Raw genomic sequence first — 23,006 nt, forward strand, 5'->3', positions numbered from 1 at the left:
CCTTTCAGGGACGGGTACTTGGTACAGTGGGATGCGTAAGTACAAGCAAATAAATTGTCAATCGCCATGTTCGTATACTTAGTTTTATCCAGCGAGAGCTTCAAGAATTTAAAGAAAACACCAAACTGCTCACAGGTTCTGCATCAGCAAACAAAAACTGATTCCTTAAAAGCATGTACGATGCAAGAGGAAAATTAATGAAAATGATCGTGGACAATTTGCTGAGCAATACTTGTGCATCCCACTGTACTTGTAGTTTATTTACACTCCTTTGATGTCTGGATCTTGGTATGTTCTAAGCTCCCCGAGGTTCCTTGTACTGTTTAACGGTGCGATACACAATATTAGCGAGCAGTGTATTGATGGGGGTCTGGTGCAGTGCACACCCAGCTTGCAATGAACGCCAAAAATAAATGCCAAGAGCTCTAAACCTGGTCTCCTGATCTACAATTCCACTTAGGTCTAATAATCCATATGTGGTTAGGTTAGGAGGGCCAGGTTTAGGAGACACTGTTTAAACTTGCATCAAACGACAAAACTAAGTGATTTGGGATTTTGAAAAACAAAATCAAAGAAGTCAACTTAAATGAAATTCTGCTACAGCTCAACATCCTGATATACCACACGCACTACAAGGAGTGTATTTGTACTTGTGGAACTTGACAGGATTGGATCATGTTGCTAGCGACAGTCGTGGCTTCGAACCCTTACTGCACTGAACTTAGGAATATTCTTACTTTTGCAATACACACTTCTCTCGTGCACACTGGTTTTGCACTGAAATTATTCCAGAAATGCCTGAAGAGCTTGATAAACATTGGATTCTGCAATGGGACGAGATGTTGCCAGTTATTTTTCAAAATCCCACATAATAATGGCATTGTTAAGGTTCACCTTGTCGGCACAGACATTCAAACATCTCTAATTTAGAAGATCCATTCTATTCTAAATTCTGGAAAACTAGATCTGTTTGGCCATGTGCAATTACTTAAATATGCTGTTTGAAAGATTTGTAGGGTGAGTCAAAAGCCAAGTTACTTAGGGATTTATAGTACAGGGTGTCCCAGAAGTCTTTCCCTGATTACAAATTTTATTCATATCCACTATATGCAAGGTAAAGATGTGAAAGTGGTGCCAAAATAATGGAAAACCAAGTTTTTTGTTGCAGGTTTGAGTAACGTGGCTGTAGTGTAGCAGTGTCAGTGCCCAGAAAAGTGGAAATGTTCACAAATCAGGAAAAAGCTCAGCATGTCCTGTTATCACGAGACCCAGTCACCAATAACAGTGCAGAGGAACTTGCAAATGTAGAGAATTCTTTCGATTAGAATATCTGCCATCAATAAGTTCGTATTTAAAAACTGGAATTTATCTTCATTCCCAAATCCTATCAAGTCCAAGAAAGATTGTATGGAAAGATGCCACCCAATGTCACGAGCATTAATTCTGGATTCCTTGGCACTGACACTGCTACACTACAGCCACATTACTGAAACCTGCAACAAATAAACTTGGTTAGTTTTCCAACATTTTGGCACCACTTTCACATCTGTACATTGTATATAGCAGATATGAATAAAGTTTGTAATCAGGGAAAGACTTCTGGGACACCCGCATATCTTGAACATCAATGCATTTGTGCACGTGATGTTTCCAGTTCTCTAGAACCTTTTGCATAATGTCTGGCATAATTGTGACTGCACACCATGCAGTCCTTCAGATGCTGGATGTTCTGAATTTTAAGATCCATTGGTCTGGAGATTGTAGTGGCCCATCCATGCACCAGGAAACTGGACATTCAACCATTCACGGACAAGTGACGAGACAAGGAAAACTTCCAATGTAACCTGACGTTTGACTAACCCTGTAGTTCCATGGTATCGCAAGCATATTTTCTATTAGGAATATCTTGAAAGCGGTGCTCAAAGTTAGGAGAGGGGGATGGTTCTCCCAGCTAGCAAAACTTCTGCAAAGCATCTCCCTAGCTAACCCTTAGGCTCGACCAAAGATCCCCCAGCTAACAATAACCACTTCCAAGAGCTGGTTGACAGTAATTAGAGAATGTGTTCTGCACCATTTTCTGTGATAAAAGGAACTAACTACCATTGGGTAAATTTTGATGCAGCATCAAGAAACAATCCTGCTTATTACAGAATGTGCTTAGAACACTCCTTGCCTCTTGTCACAGGGTTCCCACATACATTCCAAATGTATTTTTCCGGCCATTTAGCCCCCCCCCCCTTATTACTCACCAGAGGCATTGATACCCCACACAGGTACCACCTTCACTGGAGCCATCCACGTGCAGTGTTCCAGCCTCTTGGAGCCTCGCAGGGGATCTTCCACGTTCATGGACTTCGGCGGCTTCCCATCCTGGACTCTTCTGCCTCATGGGGAGAATATCTTCTATCACCGGGAATCAAATCAGATACTTCTGGTTTCTCCAGGCTCCTGGATTCTTCTCGGGAACATCTTAGTCTTCACCGGGACTCGAACCTGGCACGTTTCTCCAGCCTCCTAGATTCTTCGCCATCGCCGGGAATCGAACCAGATAATTCTGGATCTTCCAACTTCTTAAGCTCTGCCAGGAATCAAACCTGGCACCTCTGGCTCTTCTAGCTAATTCCTTTTTTATTCGAACTTTTCTCCACCATCAGGGATCGAACCTGGAACTCTGGCTTCATGGTCAGCTACCACAGCCACTGGTTCACTATGTAGACACTTAATTGGGGACTTTTTCTTCTAGTTATGCAGCTACAGCGAGAATAATTGGAATAATTTCAATTCCTACAGATACTGAAAAAGTTCTCACCTATGCGGTGATTTGATCCTTTGAACTTGTGAACATGGAACAGCTGTGCTAACCACCAGGCTACACTGCCACGTGCTTTGAAATTGTCTTTTCCTGCTATTTCCCTAAGGCAAGTGTGTGTGTGTAAATTGAAATGTTGTTTTTATTTTATTATTAACTCAACTTGTCTGAGGTTGTAAAAGTGTAATGTAAATATATATTTTTTTTAAATCTTTGTTCAGTTCATGGTCTCTTACACCATATTAACAATATTTTTATTTGTTCCTTTTGCAGATGAGAATTTAGGAATCTATTTCAAGTGTCTTCTAAGAATACTTTGAAATTTTTAAAAAGACAACAGATTTGACTAACAATGGCAACCCAATACTGTGGGAGTTTGTGGATAAGCTTCTATGAAATATAACTCGTGTGTGTGGATTGTTTGAACTGTACACATTTCTTGTTTGCTAGCGGACTTCCTTTACAAGAAATCAAGAGTCCAAAATATACTCAAGAAATTATGTTGGAAAACTTCTTAATATGTGGTTGCAAGTAGTCCACAATTGGGAAAAAAGTGGGAATAGTATGACTTGTCTTTTTTGCTAGTTCCAATTTTTAGGGGTATTTGCCCAAAATCTTATGATATTCATTGCTTTCTGAATGGGATGATGATTCCTAGACAGCAAGCAGCATATGAATCTGAGGGAACGAAATAATGTTTTCCATTGTGAGAAAGAAGAAGAATGAAGATACATTGAAACAAAAATGTTAATTTTTATATCCATAATATATAGTTTTAGTAGTCCCTTCAAGCAATGATTTTTGAACAATTTGAATTTTATTCTAGTGGTAATTATTGCCATATTGTATCTTAGAAAACTTCTCCCACAAATCGTATCTGTGTAATGTTGAACTCTAAGATATCAGCAGCGTTTCAAAAGATACTTTACAAAAGTAACTCAAAGTTAATCACTTGATATAATTACAGTTACTTTAAAAAGTATCTAATTTAGTTACTATTACAATTACTTTATTTAGATTAATTATATATTTTAAGACGTGGTTCAGAATATGAAATGCAAGTGCGCTGTTCATTACATCACAGATGATGACCAACAACTTATCATTACATATGAAACTTGATGCTAACTGCTGATCTTTGTGTCAGAGTGGCCAGCACAGCATGTTACAATGCTAGGAGTCTCTGATTCGAATCCCGGCATGGGTATTCTTTGTAAGTGATCCTTCATAAATTTCATCATATCATTACTCATTCTCATCTTCGCGATTAGACAAATATGGCAGAAAAGTTAAGTAAAATAAATGAAATCAATCAACCGTATAATTATAATCAAGTTAATATATTTTATACGTAAATGCAGAGGCAATAAAATCCACAGTAAACATATTTTACTTAAAGATGAAATAATATATTATTCAGAATTACTGTTGAACTGTGGTATACCAATGAGGATTGTCTGAGATTATATAGTCTTATGTTGCAATTGTTCTAATAAAAATAAGTTTAGAATAAATACATCCCGGTTCTTGACATTAAAAAAAATAGTAATTGTACAATCCTGTTCAGATCAAGTGGCAATAAATACTTCAACTGTTCGACCCTATATAGAGTGACACTTTATGTGAACAGGAGTGTGCAAGTAACTATCAATTTAGTTATTAGTTAGGTGGAAAAATAACCGAGCTTCAGGTACTAATTTCATAACGTAAGTAGCTAGTTACTGTTACTTCTGAAGACTGAACATCAGCTGCAGAACTGAAAACCAATATAATTTGTGAAGAACTGTGAAACAGGACTTTTTTTTTATTATTTGTTCATTTCATAATACTTAACTCTGTTGCTTGTTTACGTTTATTCCCGGTTTTCAAATAAAGGCCTCCCCGATGGCATAGTGGTAATGTCATCGCCTTCTAATCAAGGGGTTCGATACCTTGTGGAGGCACAATGCACAATGGTTCGAATCCCACTTTAAACTGTAATTCTGATTAGCCTACGTATCTGTACATAAAGAGAACTTAAAACATCAATTTAAGATTTTCAAATAAATATTTTTCGTATAGTAATTTGAGCTTTAATTTTCATCCTCAGTTTTCTTCCAATATTGCGAATAAGAACTTTTGAATATTTTAATGTACCCGAAAATATTAAACTAAAAGATTATTTGGTCTTCTAATGGGTTCCATAACAGGACTGGAACCCTTTTTCTCGCTCAATTTAAATTCGGTCCAAGTTCTGCATCGGAACTTGCAGCGTATCAAAATTGATCCAGAAGAAAAAGGTTCCTGGACTGAATTGATATACTTTTAACATAAAAAGGTTCTTTACAGTCCAGAACCCATTTACGTTTGCCGATTTTCTCTCCTGGACCTTTAACAACTCTGGAAAATTCTGGTATACTTGAACCGCAGGATTGAATTCTCTAAACAACGAAGGCATAGCCAGAATTATTGTAACACTGTAAGCATGTAGAAATCTAATTATGTATAATTGTAAAAGCACCAAATCCAACCTTCCTAAGTTATTCTATTTTGGTTATTTTATGTCACTGTCATCATTACAAACATGATGATACATTTTTTCCTTACCAAGGGATCAACCTGGGACCTACAATTTTGCAACATGTGATGCTGACCGCTCAATCGTGGAAGCTGGAATCACAATTCACGTAAGTATATAGGAGCTGGATGAAAAAAAAATGTTCTGCACAAAATAAATGCAGTAATCAATAAACCTGTTCAACATGTGCTTATAGACACGTAGAGAATTTGATTAGAAAAGGCATCTGCTTCAAAATGATATCACAATTACACAAAATAAACTTGGACCCAATTGATTATGTTTGTGACTGGCTGTACACATACAAGAAACTCTTTTTAATAAAAATTAGCTGTACTTTCTGAGAAACATAAAATCCAAATCAATGCTTGAAGCACACTTTTATTCAACATACTTGTCTCTTCGAATCCATTTTCCAGATCCTACTGCCAAAAATATTGCATTTGCCTGCAAGATATCACTTCTTATAACAAGCAACAAAAATACAATTTTTACGAAGAGACAGTGTTCTACATGAGAGATACATTGGTCACCTACTTTTCCTTTGGAGATCTCTGCAAATGTTCACAGCGATTGCTATTTAATGTGTCGATCAACACCTCCAAGCAAGACAGCTACCTTGAGTGATTTTCCACAAAATGTGATTGCATTTCTGGGTATCTTTTGAAAACTAATTATCATTGAGAATATACTTTTTTTTGTTTATCCTTTACTTAAAACCTTCTCTGTTTCTTAGGCTTAGTAACAGAAAAGGATGTAAGTAATATTTTTGGCACTTCTCTCTACTTGGTGTATATATTACATTTACAACCATGGAACTTATATTAAACCCAAAAAACACTCATTTTTACTAGCTCAGATCACAGAAATGTAAACTTTGGACACCCACCAGACTGCTTTTGTTTTTATTAAATACAACAAACCAATGGCAGTTTTCTTCGTTTTGAGCAAAAAACACTACATAAAAAATACTATATCATTTCATCACCTGAACAAGAAAATAAAAAAATTATAATCTTCACTTCATGAGAAATTATCCACTGCCCATAGAAGCATTTTCAATTCAATCTTTGCTGTAGCTTCCAAATTATGTTGTTATTCTAAATGTCATTAAGTGTTAATTATGCTAAAATAAATTGTTACTCCTTGTCAAACCAGCTAAACAATACAAAAACAGAATTGGAAGATATTTGACTATCATCATTATGGCAGGTTGAACAAAACAACCGCCACACTTCACCTATTGCTACAACACAATATCATCTCAGAATTATGGTATACGTAATATTAAAACCTGCATTACGCAAAAGATTTGCGAACTTTCAATGGATATGGGGGAAGATCAATAAAACAGTGCAAAACATAGATTAGTTAACAGCAGTGACTAGATAATATAAATACAAGTACTACCATTGGTAAAAACAACTCTTAGTAACCTCTTACATAGTGACTTCTTTAAAAATCCATTTAGTTCATATCTGTACTTTACTAACAATGGACAGTTTGTTCAAAAACTTGCCATGCTTTCTTGCAAGAAAAATCACATTATTCTCAATTACATACGTATGAATCGTATTGTATATCATCTCTATATGTATATACATATATATTTTGAGGTCTTACAGATTCACAAACTCTTACTTCTTGCATTATTGCACAATCGCTATGTATATTATGATAAATGAAGAGTAATATTACCAATAATATTTACACAACTGTAGACTGCAATTAACATGGACAAAAGAAGTCGACTATCAACAATTACTATACTCACTGCTTTCAAATTTCAACAGCAAATCCATAATTGCAGTTAAGACCAGCTCACACTGGCAGTTGTCCAACACACAAAATTCATCAAAAAAAATCTCTGTGGAATCTGCAGTGTTCACACGAAGCCTACTGCAAAAACTAAGCACCTCTTTTTCTTATGTATACAATATGTACATTTAAAATTCTTTGATCATAGGACCATACACGCACGCGCACGCATACGTTCACGCATCCAACCACATACACACCATGCTAGTGCTATTGGACAATTATGACTGCTTGCTTCTAGGAGAAAGAGCATAGCAATGACACATGAATCGTCCAGAGAAAATTAGAATAGTCTACCGTGAAACATGCTACACCTAGAACATTTAGCATTTGTCACATTTTTCTTTTCCTCAATTTGGCCTGAGCCTCCCTCAGAAGTAAGTCAAACGAGTTTTCGCCCCTAGCCATCTGTCTGCCTGATGAATCGGTCCCCATTGCATCTGCAAAAGTAAAGTGTGAAATTAAATGGCTCTTTCTTAACGACTTTCAGACAAATGAGTATGTGTATACCAGGGGAGTGCAGGATCTCGAAATGCCAGAACAGACATCAGGGAAGAGAATTCCTGTCTTGAACCTGACTTTCTGGACAGCCATTAAATTTCAAATGGTTGTGTACTATGAGTGCTGTTTCATTCCAAAAATGTGAATACCTTCTCTTCAAGGAGGAATATCGTGTACAATTCGAGGTTTTCATTGTGTTGGCAAATCATGAACATTTCTCCATCTAAATCATCAGGATATTTTTTTTATTTCCTACCCTAACTAAAAAAAACTTCATCTTGCACACCCCTAGAGTATACACATAAACAGAAGTAGGTGCAGACACCTGTTACCACACAGTACTTCACAATACAAGACAAAAATTGGGAACCGTTAACACCTCTGAAGGACACATTATTCCTGTCCTGTAATTAAAGGAATGTCTATCAGTACACAGCCGATATTCGAGTACAAGGTACAATCAAAAAATATTGGAACTGATTATGTAACCCCTCCAGTGCTGGGATTGTGGGGTATAGTTCAATGGAGTGGAGGCCATGGGAGTGATGGACGTTGGTGTACAGCAGTGATATAGTTTGTATGGTACATGTGGTTTTATGTTAGCTGTTGGAATTATTCTTGAGTTTCGTCTGAATTTCTGACAGGAATAAATAATCTTTCCCATGTGATTTTAAGTAAGTGTCACTCACACATAGCAGCACTCCACAACCACAGCTTCATCTATAAAAAACAGATGCCTTACCAAATTTTGCAATATTCTCAACATCTATGGAAGAACTCCACACACCCACAAAACAACGGTAGGTATTCATCCACTAATTTTTTGTCTATTTCCACACTGCCTTATGGGAATTATTTTCTTTCAGTCTGGTGTACTCCACCTGAGGATCATGTTACAGTTGTAGTCAACTGTAGGTAAAAGGGAGGATATATTCTCTTATATGGAACTTTGGCACCTACACTCAAGATGCATTGCTCTGTGCTAAATCACTTATTCGAGAAAATCATTGTCTCTATAATCTTGCTTCTGCCCATCGTGCTCTCTAAAACAGAATAACCAACTTTTCTTTGTTCTTTTTCCTTCACCCAGCAGTAAACATGTGCATTTCTCAAAAGCTATGTCTCCATTGTTTACCCTGAACATTATTTTTTTCCCTAACAGTGAAGAAACATGTTAATTTTAACAGTGTAAAAATATCCTCATCTACAACACCCCTTCACCACACAACCAATGAAACCATCCTAGGTGCGAAACCTGCTCAATTTTCATCACTTCTCACGCCCTTCAGATTCACAATGCCACTGGCAAATTTACCCTCCACCTGAAAGGAATCTGCCACACCTCAAACCTCATCCAGATCTTCAGCTGGAACATCTGTAGTAGCTTTTACCTGTGGGAAACATCCACAGCCCTTAGACTTCAGGATCAAGAACTACTGTTCCTCCACCCACAACCTGGACTTTGCCCATACCACCCATCACAGTACCCCTCTCAATGGCTGCTACTGGGTAGCGATCATCCACCCCTTTCCCCACCCCCAAAAAACCTCACTTTACAACTAACTCCCACTCAACCCTCCCACCATAACACACCATACCACTCAGAGTTTTCAAGGAGCCTGGTGAGAGAATCAACTTTTTCTGTACCACTACATCTTCGATACTCCTGGTAATTCTGCAGATCAAATACTCACTTCAGTTTCCACCATCTTTTGAAGATGCAGCCCGTGGCCACGAGTGTCTGGCGAGTGTTCCCTATTTCCTTCATATTTATTATGACCTGTAGGAAGGCCAAGACGAAGATGGAGGGACAACGTTGAGATGGACCTAAGGGAAATCGGTAGGGATGGAAAAGAGTATATAGATCTTGCTCAAGATAGGGAAAGATGGAAGGCCTGTGTTGCTGCAGCCATGAACCTTCAGGTTTAAGAAGGCTAGAGAGTTAGTTAGTTTTTTATTATTTAGCCCTTGTGGCACTCCTTCCTTTCAATCACTTCCATCATCACAATGATGATTACATAATACTGATTACGGGACACATGCAAACAAGCACCCATCCTCATATTGGGACTCAAAATATGGAACCTTCAGTAACAAAATTATGAGTGGATAGCTTAACACAATAGGTGACTGCTTTCGGTGAATATTCAATGCTTTTGTGAAAACTTTACATGTTCATCAAGAATGAGATGAACAGTGATGGTCCAGTCTGGGAGTCTATCCTGTGGTATTTTTTTTATTAATGTTGCAACCTAAACAACTATGAGGCTAACCGTGTATCTCATTAATGGTGAATAAAGCCAGCAAGAGCATGGTGCTAATAACATCACCTTCAGTATGGTCAAGATCTGATTTGATTTTTGTCATTTGGCAACACTTTTCTGCCACTTTTGGTTATTTGCGACGATGAGGATGAATGATGATACGATGAAATTGTTGAGGAGACGCAAAGAATACCCATGCCCAGGCAGAGATTCGAACACAGAACCTTGGCATCGTAGCATGGAGGTTGTCTCTATGGCAAAGACATATTATACCGAGCCACACCACTACATGCTTTATGCATGTTCATGGTGCAGAATGTAACTTCCAGTTACAAATGTACACTTTCAATTTGAGACATCTTAACAGAAAATTGCCCACTTTGTTGCATTAAAATGTGAAAAACTTAGTGACAAAGTTGCTAATAATAAATCCACCTTTGCGACAATGTGAATCAACTTACCTAAATCCGAGTAGCGCACTTTACAGAATGCCCTTCTACCACCAAAGCATAGGTCGTATTTTGGTAAAGATGGATCATCATTTCCATGTTCTACTGCCTCGTAAGCATCCACCTTATAGCCAAAGGTGACAAATCCATAATTGTCCCTATGGTAAACATGTAAATATGCTTCAGTTTACCAGTCAGTAATGTTGCACATGTTTACAAATCAATGTTAGCAGAGTTATAGGAGTGAAAACTGGCCAAATGGTCAAAATTACAGATTTAAATTTTAAAAGAATAAGTAGTGACCAATTTAAATGAAGCCAAGCAATAAATGAGCAATCCAAGTGAAGAGTGAATTTCATTTAAAATATAATACCTGTCCTTCACATCCCCATTCCCATCCTTCGCGCATTTTTGTTCTTGAACACAAAACTGTTTGTAAGAAGATTAAAATTTGTTGTACATAATTATGTTGTACAATATTGTACAAAAATATTTAGGGTAAAAAATTAGTCAATTTTAAAAGCACTTTGTTTTTAATGAAAAAAAAAGAATTATTAATGAACTCTTTCATTTCTCAATAGTTTTCTACACTGCTTCTGCATTTTCTTCCCTTGCTATCTACACCAGTTTCTAGCTCAAGGGGCCCCACACTGACACTCATAATGATAAATATTATCTGCAATGGAAACAACAGATAACTACAAGGAGGAGTCGAAGTACTGGGACCAAATTTAGTCCCTTTTTATTGTGCTGTTTCTCTGTTGTATATTGTTCTTGAACAGAATAAAGTTATTTCCTCAGCAGGCATCGCTGTATGTTTGGTTCCCACTGAAAAGTCATTATGTATATCCCAAAATGCAGAAACAAGAAGAAAAAATATTGACTGTACTGATATTTTCCCACTCCTGGAATGTGCAATGAAAGTATGACTATATTGAACACTGAACCCCCCACCCCCTTCACCACACACACATATTTATGGTGAATAAAAGATCAAGATTTTTGGTACAAAACATGGGACACATTTTGGGATCAGAAGCAGTATATAAAATGACATTTTGATGTAAAAATTGTGAATACAACCCTAAATTTGATTTTTTAAAACTACACTAATTACACAAAATAAATATTTCTCTCCTAAGAGTGCACATTTGTGGACTTCAAGTTTATTCCTCTGTAAAGGAGTCCATTTTTGATTCTCAAATATTTATTAATATGGAAAAGAACAAAAGAATAATGTTTACATGGTAACATATATGGTAAGTTTGTAATGCGAGAAAATAGCAGAGTACAACTTACCCATGCTCCCTAAAATGAACACTGATGTCGATAATAGGACCAAAAGCTTCAAAACGTTGTCGAAGCTCTGCTTTGGTTGTTCCCTCAGAAAGACGTCCTACATATATAACTCTTCTTTCCTCAACCTGCCTTAGCTTCTCTCTCTCTGTCAACTGCCAGCCATTGGATTTTCTTATGGGCGAGCGAGATCTGTAAAAATGCAAAATGCAAAATTATATTGAACATGTTGAAAAACCTATTAAACATGAAACTTGCAATTTATTTGCATAAACATCACTAAGTATGGATTATTGTGAGAGTTCCGCAGATATTGGGACGAAAAACAAATTTCTTTAAAAGGAATAAACCTAGGATGTTTTATTTTATTTTGTTTAATAAGTGTAAAGTTTCCAAGTAAAATTTAAGATATCAATTATCATATTGCCGCCAAAATGTCATTTTTTATAAGAGTGTTTTAATAAATTAATGGCAACATAGGTAGTACAAACAAGATCCGGATTAGAGTCTTTATCAAACCTGCATTTTATGACAAAATTTCTACATAATACATCCTCTGTGTGTGCCAAATTGTAAAGTGAAATATTGCCAGAAGTATTGTGAGAGGACTCCAAATGCATGCAGAATAGACAGAGGTCTATTTCAGTACTTGCTGTAACTACACTGAATCAATAATTCTCAGTATTAATATCCACCATGTACTTTTAGGCTGAACTCCTTGTACAGGGTGTCTACCAAAATAACGAATCCAAAATTCTTGACTTTTTCTTAACATTTATTTAATCACCCTCTACTTGGAAATAATTCGAAATTAAGAAAACAGATTTTTATTCAATGAAAAATGCCTGCCACAAGGCTGGTTAAGATGAAAACTGAAGCTGTACTTTAAGAAGAAATTTAGACTTGATTTAATTATTAATGCATGTAAAAATTAATGCTTCAGACTTCATCCTGGATGGGGAATGGCCTCATTACTTAATTAAATATTTTTACAAAACTTCACACATACAAGAATGTAATTCTTAAGAAACAAAGTGGACAAATCTTAACCAGAACTAAATACAATTTTAGATTTCACAATATTCAATTTTATCAAATCCCAGTACAGGTATAACCATCAATGGAAATATTAGAAAAAGGAGCATCACAAATATGAATGAGCCAACATCAATGTCCATACTCTTACCAATTTCCCACCAATACTGATACTTGATAACAATTCAAAGTAGCCCAGATGGAACTATATCATAGTTCTGCTTTAAAATATTCATAATTTCAGATGAGATAATAATTTAATAACAATATACATTTCCTTGTTGCTAAAATACAAAAGTTGTTCATTTTGCATAATATCCGAGTTATATCGACTCCGCGAAAGTCTGTATCGGTGATTAAATTCCAATCGATACCAGTGGTATTGGACGATATTGATGCATTTTACTTTTCATTGGTATAGGCTCAGCCCTGCTCATACGTATATGTGATATGTATTCACCTCTCTCTCCAAGTATGTGACTGGCTATAACGCCTTCTGCTGTGATGGCGGTGTGAGCGACTACGGTGTCTACTAGAGCTTCTACTTCTTTTTCTCCTACTTTTACTTCTTGAGGAACTGAAAGGAAAAAATAATTAAAAAATTATCCTGGGAGAGTAATATCACTGGTCAAAATATAAGAACTTGAAGCACAGTTGAAATTCACATGTATTTCCAGAAAAAAAAAATCCATTAACTACACCATCATTGTTATTGAACTTTTTATGGTTAGGATAATTCATCCTTGTCAAATGGAGTGTCAACAAAATTTCACTAATCCTAAAATTGTAAAATCCCCTCCCATATTATAGCTACTCCACTTTTATCCTAAATGGAAACTGTTCATACTTTTGTCAGTGAGAACACAATCACAGCAGAACTACGAGGGTAATTCGGGAAGTAACCGCTGTTGTGGTGTGGTTCTAGTAATAGTGGGCAGAGCGCAACCGTTGTTACATCATGCAATCTGTGATGTGCTAGTGAGAGCATCGTAGTGCCGTGCGTGTGCTGGTTATAATGTCACTAAATGTGTGCTGCCATCGAAAATCCCATCAAATGCGAGGTACGTGGAGTGATAAGATTTTTTTGGGCAAAAAATCTGGTAGCGGCAGACATTTATCTTGAATTGTGTGCTGTATACGGCCCAAACTTTAAGGCTGAAGGTGTTGTGCATCAGTGGATCAGATTTTTCAAAGCAGGAAGAAAAAACAAACATTCATGATGTAGGAGTGGTAGGCCTTCTGTAGTGAGTGATGATCTCGTCAAGAAAATTGACGACAAAGTTCGTGAGAAACGTCGATTCACAATCTCAGAACTTTCTGAACATTTCTCGGACTGTGTTGTACGAGGTTGTCACAGGAAAATTAGGCTGCCGGAAGTTCTGTGCTCAGTGGGTCCCGAAAATTCTCACGGAGATCCACAAAACCAGTCGAATGGTCTCTGCCTTAGACTTTCTTTCCCGGTACAACACGAAAGGAGAGGAGTTTTTGAACAGAATAGTGACTGGCGACGAGACTTGGGTGGCGTATGTGAACGCTGAGACAAAACAACAGTCAATGGCATGGGGTCATATCGGTTCTTTAAACAAGCCGAGGAAAGCCCGTCAAACTTTGTCAGCGAGGAAGGTTATGGCCACCGTGTTTTAGGATGCTAAGGGAATCTTGCTTGTCGAATTCATGTAACGTGGTACAACAATCACTTCTGAAGTTTACTGTAACACTTTGCAGAAACTGAGAAGAGTCATCCAGAACGAACGTCGCGGTCTGCTGACATCTGGGGTTGGGTTCGTGCATGACAGTGCTTGCCCTCACACTGCTCGGCGAACACAAGACATTTTGCGCCAATTCAAATGGGATGTTTTTGATCATCTTCCATACATCCTGGACTTGGTAACTTCTGATTTTCATCTGTTCACTCTCATGAACAAGTGGCTTGGGGCACAGCACTTCGCTGACAAAGAGGATCTTCAAAATGCTGTGACAGGTTGGTTCAATTCTCAGGCAGCCGAGTTTTATGCAGAAGGTATTGGTAAGTTGGTGAAACGCTATGACAAGTTCTTGAATTTACATGGCGACTATGTTGAAAATTAGAGGACAGCAGTACCTATCAGATGTAAAGTAAAAATTTGTTGTATCTATGTGGGTTATTTATTTACGGCCAAACGGCAGTTACTTTTCAAATGACCCTCGTATTAATAATAAAGATATAATAATTTTAGTAGCTGAAATTCTTAAAGTCATTAAATGTGCAGTAGCATTACTACTATTAACTCCAATTGTGCATAATATCCAATGGTCTGACTGATACTTTCTCTAAATGTATACATATTTTTTTCAAATTAGAATATTGTTAACTTTTTATGGATAGCAGCAAACTGAGTATAATAATTACTAGGGCTGGATCAATATGAAATGTTTGCAGATTTTGATCAGCATTAAAATATAATCTTACCGTTTCAAGATATCGAAATACAATGCAACCTCAATTTTACATTACTCAGGAATGAAGATGAATAAACTTAAAATGCAGGAATTTAAAAGCAGGGTTCCGGTGTACACACACTGGGATCCTTTCAAGTGTGTTTCTTCTGATCCTAATATCCTAAACAGTTCAAATACACACATATTTTCACATACCTTGAGCAACTTGAACCATGAGAACTACAGGATGGAGAATGTGACCAAAAGCTACGGTCATCTCTACTACCACTGCGGCTTCTACTGCCTCCTCGAATTGATGATGAATTTGATGAGCCAGTGGAAGCTCTTTGACTGCAAAAGAAAGAGATAAAGAAATAATCAGTGTACTGTCAAGCCATCCACTTTCAATTCAGTGGACAGTGAATTAAAAAAAAAGGCCAACAGGGCAACAGTTGATTTTGCCACAAAAAATTCCCTAATTTTTAATTAAATAAATAAATAAAAAGTAAAGTGCTGCCTGTGTTTTGCATCACACCATGCAGGCATATAGGGGATGTGGAGTTAGGGCCCCACACTTTCCTGATCACGGCCAAAGGTGGCAGTGATGTGATCAGCACCACCTCCTGGCTGCCTTTACTCCCCATAGTTTTCTCCAGGTAACCACTTTATACAATGCTGGGTGGGTGCCGGAGACACTTAAACAGATGGAAAATATCCAGGTTCTCCCGTTTAGGATTGAAACTGGACCTCTCACATGATAGTCAGATGCCCTAATGACAGAGCTACTGCAGCTATTATATAATAAATAAATTCCCAGACTTTCCCAAAAGTATTAATTGATTTGAAATCTTTTTGCAGTGCATTTTTTGGGGGTTGAAATGTGAAATGAATGCTGTCAGGAGCACTGTATTTTAAAGTATCACTTTTTATTTGTGAAACACCGTTATATTAAATATGGATTTAGAAAAAAGCGTCAAATTCATATTCTCTACATGTGCAACAGCCACATTTCATATTCCCTGACTACACCATTTTTTTAAAATTTATTTATTTATTCATTCAAAGTCATGGGTCAATTTCCCTGTCTTCTCTACAGTCTTCAGATCAGTGGAGCCTCGCTTGCCTGCAAAAATGCAGGTTGTCATTAGAGTGCCTTAGCAGAATGTCACCCCTTACACCCTTCTTCCAGCGATACTACCCATCAGTTGTATCAAAACACGATATTTTTCTGACAATTCAATGGAGTTCAAATCAGTGAAATGTATGCTATAAAATACAAGCAGCTTCTCTACAGCTAACCAAAGGCAGCCTTGCAGATGAAATTTTGTTTACAGCTTTAGTGCAAATCCTCACAGATGACTTGGCAGTGTTAGACCTACATTTTATAAATTGCAACACTATGACATCATCTATCTTAGTTCTTACAGATCAAAAATTGGCAAAAACCTTCATTAGCCCAGAAAGAAGTGGTATAAGTGCTTCATCTTTCATCTAGCCTAATCATCATTTCTACTTACTATTGTGAATGGCAACAATTCAAAGATTTCACTGAAAGTGACAAATTGAGTCTTAGTGGAATCAATGGTTTTTGAACAACCAGCCTCTCCTCAATCTTGAGAAACCCATTCTTGAGGTGACAGTGCGAGATTTACAGTTACAATTGGATGACTGTCTGGCCGGTCCAGAGGTGGTAGTTGCATAAAGAGATGCCAAGATAAAAGGTAAAGACAGAGATCCTTCTTAGCTACACCTCCTCACATTATTGAGACTGGCTGGTCTGAAGCCACGTACCTTCTGACAACATTGCTGCTATACAGCTGCAGTAAGACTTCGACTTCGGGTTATGCAAAATGTTCAATGGCAGTTCTACTTCTATAGTTGGAGAGCTATGTTTACTTTGGCGAGAGAGAGTAACATCCTACAGTTTCTCTATAATGCTGCTCATTATTTAGTAACATTACATGGAAATATCACAAGTCATTTAAATTTAAAATATTATACATTGGTGGCAGTCCTGTGCAGTTTCAAAAGATGTTAGCTTAATCTTCAAAATGTGAAGGAAAAAAGTATCTATAGTAAATTTCATACTACAAGCAATAACTTTTACAGTGTGTCTACCAAAATAACAAATCCAACATTCTTGAGTTTGTCATGACTTTTTCTTGACCCTTTTCATTTTTAATTCTTTATTTAATTAAGGTACTCATGTACATGTCAAATACAAAGCACACACCCTCATACACAAAAATTAAAGAAACACAGGCTATTATGCACTACAAACATGAACTGAACATTGATAGTGGTCAGGCACACCAAGCCTGGTTTCAGTTACTGCAGCAATTAACACCGGTGAACAGCAGAAGACATATACGCAGACATACAGGCGACAGCAGCACACCTAGCGTCGATTTAGGAAAAAACAACACAACGAATTCCAACTAGGATGGTGTAAATGTAACACAGCTTCGCGGAAAACGTGAGTACCTTAATTATCTATTACCGCGTCTCTCATTCCCATAGTATGAATTCTTTATTTACATGACCCATACCTAGGAAAAGGTGGAAATTAGCAATTTAGAACAAATATTTATTCAATGAAAACCCCCTACCAAAGGCCAGTTAAGATGAAAACTGCGAAGCTGTTAAGTATAATTCCCAGTTTTCAAGGCGACCTTTCAAAAATTCAAGGGTACAAGAAGATGTTTTCTCTATTTGAACCTCACGTATTACCGCCATATTTAATTTAAGGTGTGCAAACACAAGCCACAAATGTTACGAGATGTAGAAACTAATGAAAAATTGTTAATTGTATAACAAATCCAAATTTACCTAATCAACTTCAAGATATCTTGCAATAATCTTCCGTATGCCGGATAGATTTTTTCTCTTCAAAGAACACTAACAAAGCAAACAGATTGAGAAGATTCTGTTTTATTTTTGATGCAGCTTTCTATTTCTTCTCCTTCCTCGATAAAAATAAAAGCTAAACTGTGATACACTTGCCTCAGGGTATTAATAAATGTAAAAATTGAATGGGATTTGGATTAATAAAAGTTGCAATTTTTTTAAGTCTACGGATAAAAATTCAAGCAGAATCCATGCATAATTCCCAGAGCCAATAATTCACGCATAATTCCCAGAATTCAAGGAATTCTAGGCGAGTAGCCACCCTGATTATGCATCCTGGACTGCATTTCATAGACTAGCTAGGCTCTGGCATCTGAACTCGCAACCAGTATAATCTTATGTGGGGCTTGTATTGTAATCCCTAGAGGCATGCATATTTCGTTTTTGACGAAAACACGAAATGTGAAATAACACATAACTAACTAACTCTCTAGCCTTCTTAAACCTGAAGGTTCATGGCTGCAGCAACACAGGCCTTACATCTTTCCCTATCTTGAGCAAGATCTATATACTCTTTTCCATCACTACCAATTTCCCTTAGGTCCATCTCAACTTGTCCCTCCATCTTCGTCTTGGCCTTACCATCAGGTTTCCCAACAAGAATCCTGTAAACTCCTCTTTTCTCTCCAATTCGTGCCACATGGCCTGCCCACCTAAGTCTTCTTGATTTAATTATTCTAATAATATCTGGACATGAATACAAATTATGTAGTTCTAAATTATGTAACCTTCTCCACTCACCTGTCTCCTCATCCCTTTTAGGTCCAAAGATTTTCCTAAGGATCTTATTTTCAAATACTCTCAATTTATGTTCCTCTTTCAATGTAAGGGACCAAGTTTCACATCCATATAATACTACATGCAAAATTACTGTCTTGTATATTTTAACTTTTAGTTTCTTAGATATTAAACGAGAAGACAAAAGTTTATGAAGAGAGAAGTAACATGCATTTCCTGAATTAAGCCTACTTTTTATTTCCTCTTTAATATAATTTTCATTTGTTAATATTATATTTGAATTTGGAAACTGGTTCAAACGAGTTGTTATCAATAATTAAATTTTGATTATTGCCTAACACTTGGTTTCGGCCTGTAAGCATATATTTAGTTTTCTCTTTGTTAACTTCCAAACCTATCTCTCTAGCAGTTTTGAAAAATATTTTAGCATTATTCTTAATTGTATTCACATCATCCCCCAGTAAGTCTATATTATCTGGATATGCTAACAACTGAGTCACACTATTTAATTTTAGTCCTTCTTTAGTTTCTTTTACCTTCCTAACAGCATACTCTAAGGCAAAATTAAAGAGCAATGGAGATAATGCATCTCCTTGTTTTAACCCAAGACTACTATAGCTCTTTTCAGTTCTTACGTCGTCCGCTCTAGAAGCTGGCAGGGGAAGTGGGGAGCGGGGAACGTGCCGCTGACCAACCAGAGAACAGACCACCTAGCGGTGGAGCCGAGAGTTACGCAGTTGCGGGAGGAAGCTGCAGCGCTAACTTCGTTCTGCTCGTTGCTGTGTTGCCAATTCACCGCGTTGCTGATGGTATTTTGCCCTAGTGTTGATTCCTGTTTGTTATGAGCGGGATGTAGGAATAACGTACGTGGGAGTAATTGTTGTCGCGTCGTGTATTACCTAACTGCATTGTTTCTTCGATAAACGTGTATGTGGCATGTGATGTGACGTTTATTTGTACTCTCGTTGTTCCATAGGGAGCTTTGTGCTTATTAACTCAGTAAGCATAGGCGCCGACTCCATGGGGCTTGGGGGGCTCGAGATCCCCCAATGTTAACGATGGGGGGGCAGAGCCCCCCAAATAATTTTGCTTCTCTTGTCAAGTTTACTCTGAATTGTGCCACATGAACTTAACTTTAAATACGCATTTGAAATGTTCTAGACTAGACCGTCACCTTTGGGGGACTGAGACCGCTAAACCATCAACTTTGGGGGGGGGGGGGGGGCTATGACCAGAGAAAACAAAACACATGACTTATTACTATATACTAAGTATATAATTATGAGTATTGTTAAAATTTTTACTAAAAAAGTTTCAAAAGACGATGTGCATGAACTAGGGTAGTGGGTGGGACGTTCGGGCTACATGACATTCAGAACGAGATCATTGATATATTAGGAAGATCTGTTTTGCGCTCCTTGGTAGCAGATATTAAAAGTCGAGAATATTTTGCTATTATGGTTGACGAAACTTGTGACATATCCATCCGTTGACAATCAATATTCTACATTCGAACTGTGAATAAAAATTTTGATATTTTTGAGGAATTCATGGGCTTTTATGAGAGTCCGAACACTGAGGCCAAAACTTAAAAAAGGGAGAGAGTGAGTAATTGATTAATTTATTTCAGTGATCAGAGCCCCCCCCCCTAATAATTTTGACAAGTCGGCGCCCCTGGCAGTAAGTATCGTACGATGGCGAACAGGAAAGAGGGTAGTTTATAGCCAAGGCAGGAAAATAATCAGTAGGGTTCATGGATATTATCAAAAGAAAGCAGAAAACAGTGGTCCCTTGGTAAGTGTGCACAAAGTGCAACAGAGTGTGTTGGAATCTTTTGGAGTGAGTACGCGAACTGTGCAGCGTATTGTTAGGGAAGGCAAAGACAGTCTTGAGGCGTCGGGTTCCACGTCATTTGAATCACCGCGCAAACGAATCAAAAGGAACAGTATCACAAAGACAATCGACGGTTGCGATAAAGATATAACAAGAAGAATTATCCTCGGGTATTATGTAAAGGGCGAATATCCAACACTGAACAAGTTTTCGTTGATTTGCATACACAAATAAGCTTTCAGTGGGGAGTTTCGTCGTTGTGGAGGATACTGAAGTATATGGGGTTAAAGTACAAAAAGAGCAATGACGGTAGACGATTTCTGATGGAGAGAGCTGATATAGTTACAGCCAGAGTAACGTTTTTGCGAAAAATGGATCTTTTAGATCCGCTTGACGAAAGGAACATCAAAGACGCAGTGATTGTAATGGACAATGCTATAGATACCATTCGGTACAGTTGGAAAGAATTCCTACAACGTATACACTTGATATCGTACACTTATCGGTATTCTACTGACCACAAGATGGGGATAATATGCATTCTTAGGACATACGCGAACAATGGGACGTCTGTATTTCATTGTTCTTTCGATTTCAACTCTCCTTTCCCGCTACTCTGGCAACGCTGCAGTCTCTCTCCCTAACCGGCCTGTCTCGTTGCGCTGGATAGGTCGTTTCCCCGCTCTCCACTTCCCCTGCCAGCTTCTAGAGCGCACGCCGTAACAACTGAAAAGAGCTATAGAAGGAAAGGCTGGGGTCAGACATGCCTCTTTTCGCGACTGCCGCGGGTGTGACGTCATGGGCGGACAAAACCCAGCTGAGTCTTTACCCCATACGGAAAGAAACGTGGAAAGGCTGATTTGTTTTGTTCTTTTCACTCCTTTTTTCTTGTATTTCTGGATTGTTGGGTTCAGGGTGCGAAATCCTGGAGGGGATGAGGGGGATTCCCCCCCCACCAACAATCTTGGCCACAAAAAAAAAACACCAAAAATTTCCCCTCGGAAAGAGTTTTTGTTATAACAATGAAAAGATAAACAATTACTTTTAATTTCAAATATACTTTACTAAGAATAATATTGAAAACACACACAAATTAGTGTAGTTGTGAGTGTTGAATGCTTTCTGTCTCAAGAGATCATTAACAAATCTACATCAATACGCACAGTAAAAGTAAAACAAGAATGCAAAACAATAATAACTATGAAATATAATTGATTTATATTAACATAGTGCACAAACTAAACAAAAACTTACACATAGTAAAACCACTTCAACTATGTCATAATTTATTAACATCTTTAACCGGTTAATAATGGAATTAGTTAGCTGCTTTACACTATCTGATATATATGAAAGTAACAAATTAATTTCTAATTAATAATCACAATAATTATTTTAATTGAGTAATTTATTTTTACTTTTAATAACATTACAAATATGTACATCGTATAATTCACACGTTTGTGGGGAGGGGGGTTGTAGGTTACGAACTTTCTCCCCCTCACCAGTTTTCAATGATTTCGCACCCTCGTGGGTTGTAAGGTGTTGCAGTTCACAATGCCTTCAGTGAGGTGTTGCGACGTGTCGTGATCTCCGATGAAAAAATAAAAACAGCGGGCGACAATATATATATGAACACATCACATTGTATTTTTTTAATAAAGGTTCTCACGAGTATAGTAAGATAAAAAAAACTGCAAGCCCCTCCCAATTTAATATCCAGTCCCCCACCAAAATTCCTGTCAATTTTAGGTTCACTGTTGTTATTGAAGAGTTGAATCTCGACCTCCTCCAAATAATTTAAATCTCAATCGTCATACCAAAATTCCCACAACAGTCTAAGCGCAACAGTAATTAATACTCAAGACTTGACTATCTCCCATCCTAGTGCTCAATTTCCTTACTATAGAGTTGGAAACTTCTCCAACCAAGGGTAATTCCACATCAGAATTCACGATAAAAAGTTAAGGTTTAATATGTAATAGCTGGCTGGATATTGTGCACCTCAAATAGTAGATACCGTGTTGCCGAGAGACGACACTGGTATGTCTCGTCGCGTGAAAATTCCATCTCTTCTCGTGTCTAGTCTCGTTAACAATACTAATAATATAATATAGTAACTGTTATAATTCCCTTGGAAATACACAAGTTGCTATTTATATACGAGTGATGCTTAAATGACAACGCAGTTCAACTTCCATCCTCCATTGTTCTATTATTTATTCAGTCAAATTTTCATCACAATCCTCCCCCCCCCCAAAAAAAAAGTTAAGTGGACTCAACCAGCTTTCACATACCTGTGGGCACCCCTGTTCGACATCCCACTGATTATATATATACGTATATAAAGTGACCCTCGACTTTCTTCAGTTCTATGTCTC

At 37.4% G+C, this 23,006-nt stretch overlaps 1 protein-coding gene across 2 annotated transcripts in view; it reads right to left on the reverse strand.

Moving 5' to 3' along the window:
• Positions 1-5,729: 5,729 nt before the first annotated feature.
• LOC145991053 (uncharacterized) overlaps positions 5,730-23,006 on the reverse strand; it is a 58,653-nt gene continuing 41,376 nt past the window's right edge. For both annotated transcript variants that reach the window (XM_083126757.1, XM_083126758.1), the window contains exons 10-14: positions 15,364-15,498; positions 13,190-13,306; positions 11,698-11,886; positions 10,411-10,556; positions 5,730-7,624 (exon numbers count right to left, since the gene is read on the reverse strand). In XM_083126757.1, coding sequence (XP_082982883.1) covers positions 7,518-7,624; positions 10,411-10,556; positions 11,698-11,886; positions 13,190-13,306; positions 15,364-15,498 — 694 coding nt within the window. In that variant the 3' untranslated portion in view covers positions 5,730-7,517. The remainder of the gene's footprint in view (positions 7,625-10,410; positions 10,557-11,697; positions 11,887-13,189; positions 13,307-15,363; positions 15,499-23,006) is intronic.

Source organism: Lepisma saccharinum, chromosome 8 (assembly GCF_977018435.1).
Source record: "Lepisma saccharinum chromosome 8, izLepSacc3.1, whole genome shotgun sequence".
Classification (NCBI taxonomy): domain Eukaryota; kingdom Metazoa; phylum Arthropoda; class Insecta; order Zygentoma; family Lepismatidae; genus Lepisma; species Lepisma saccharinum.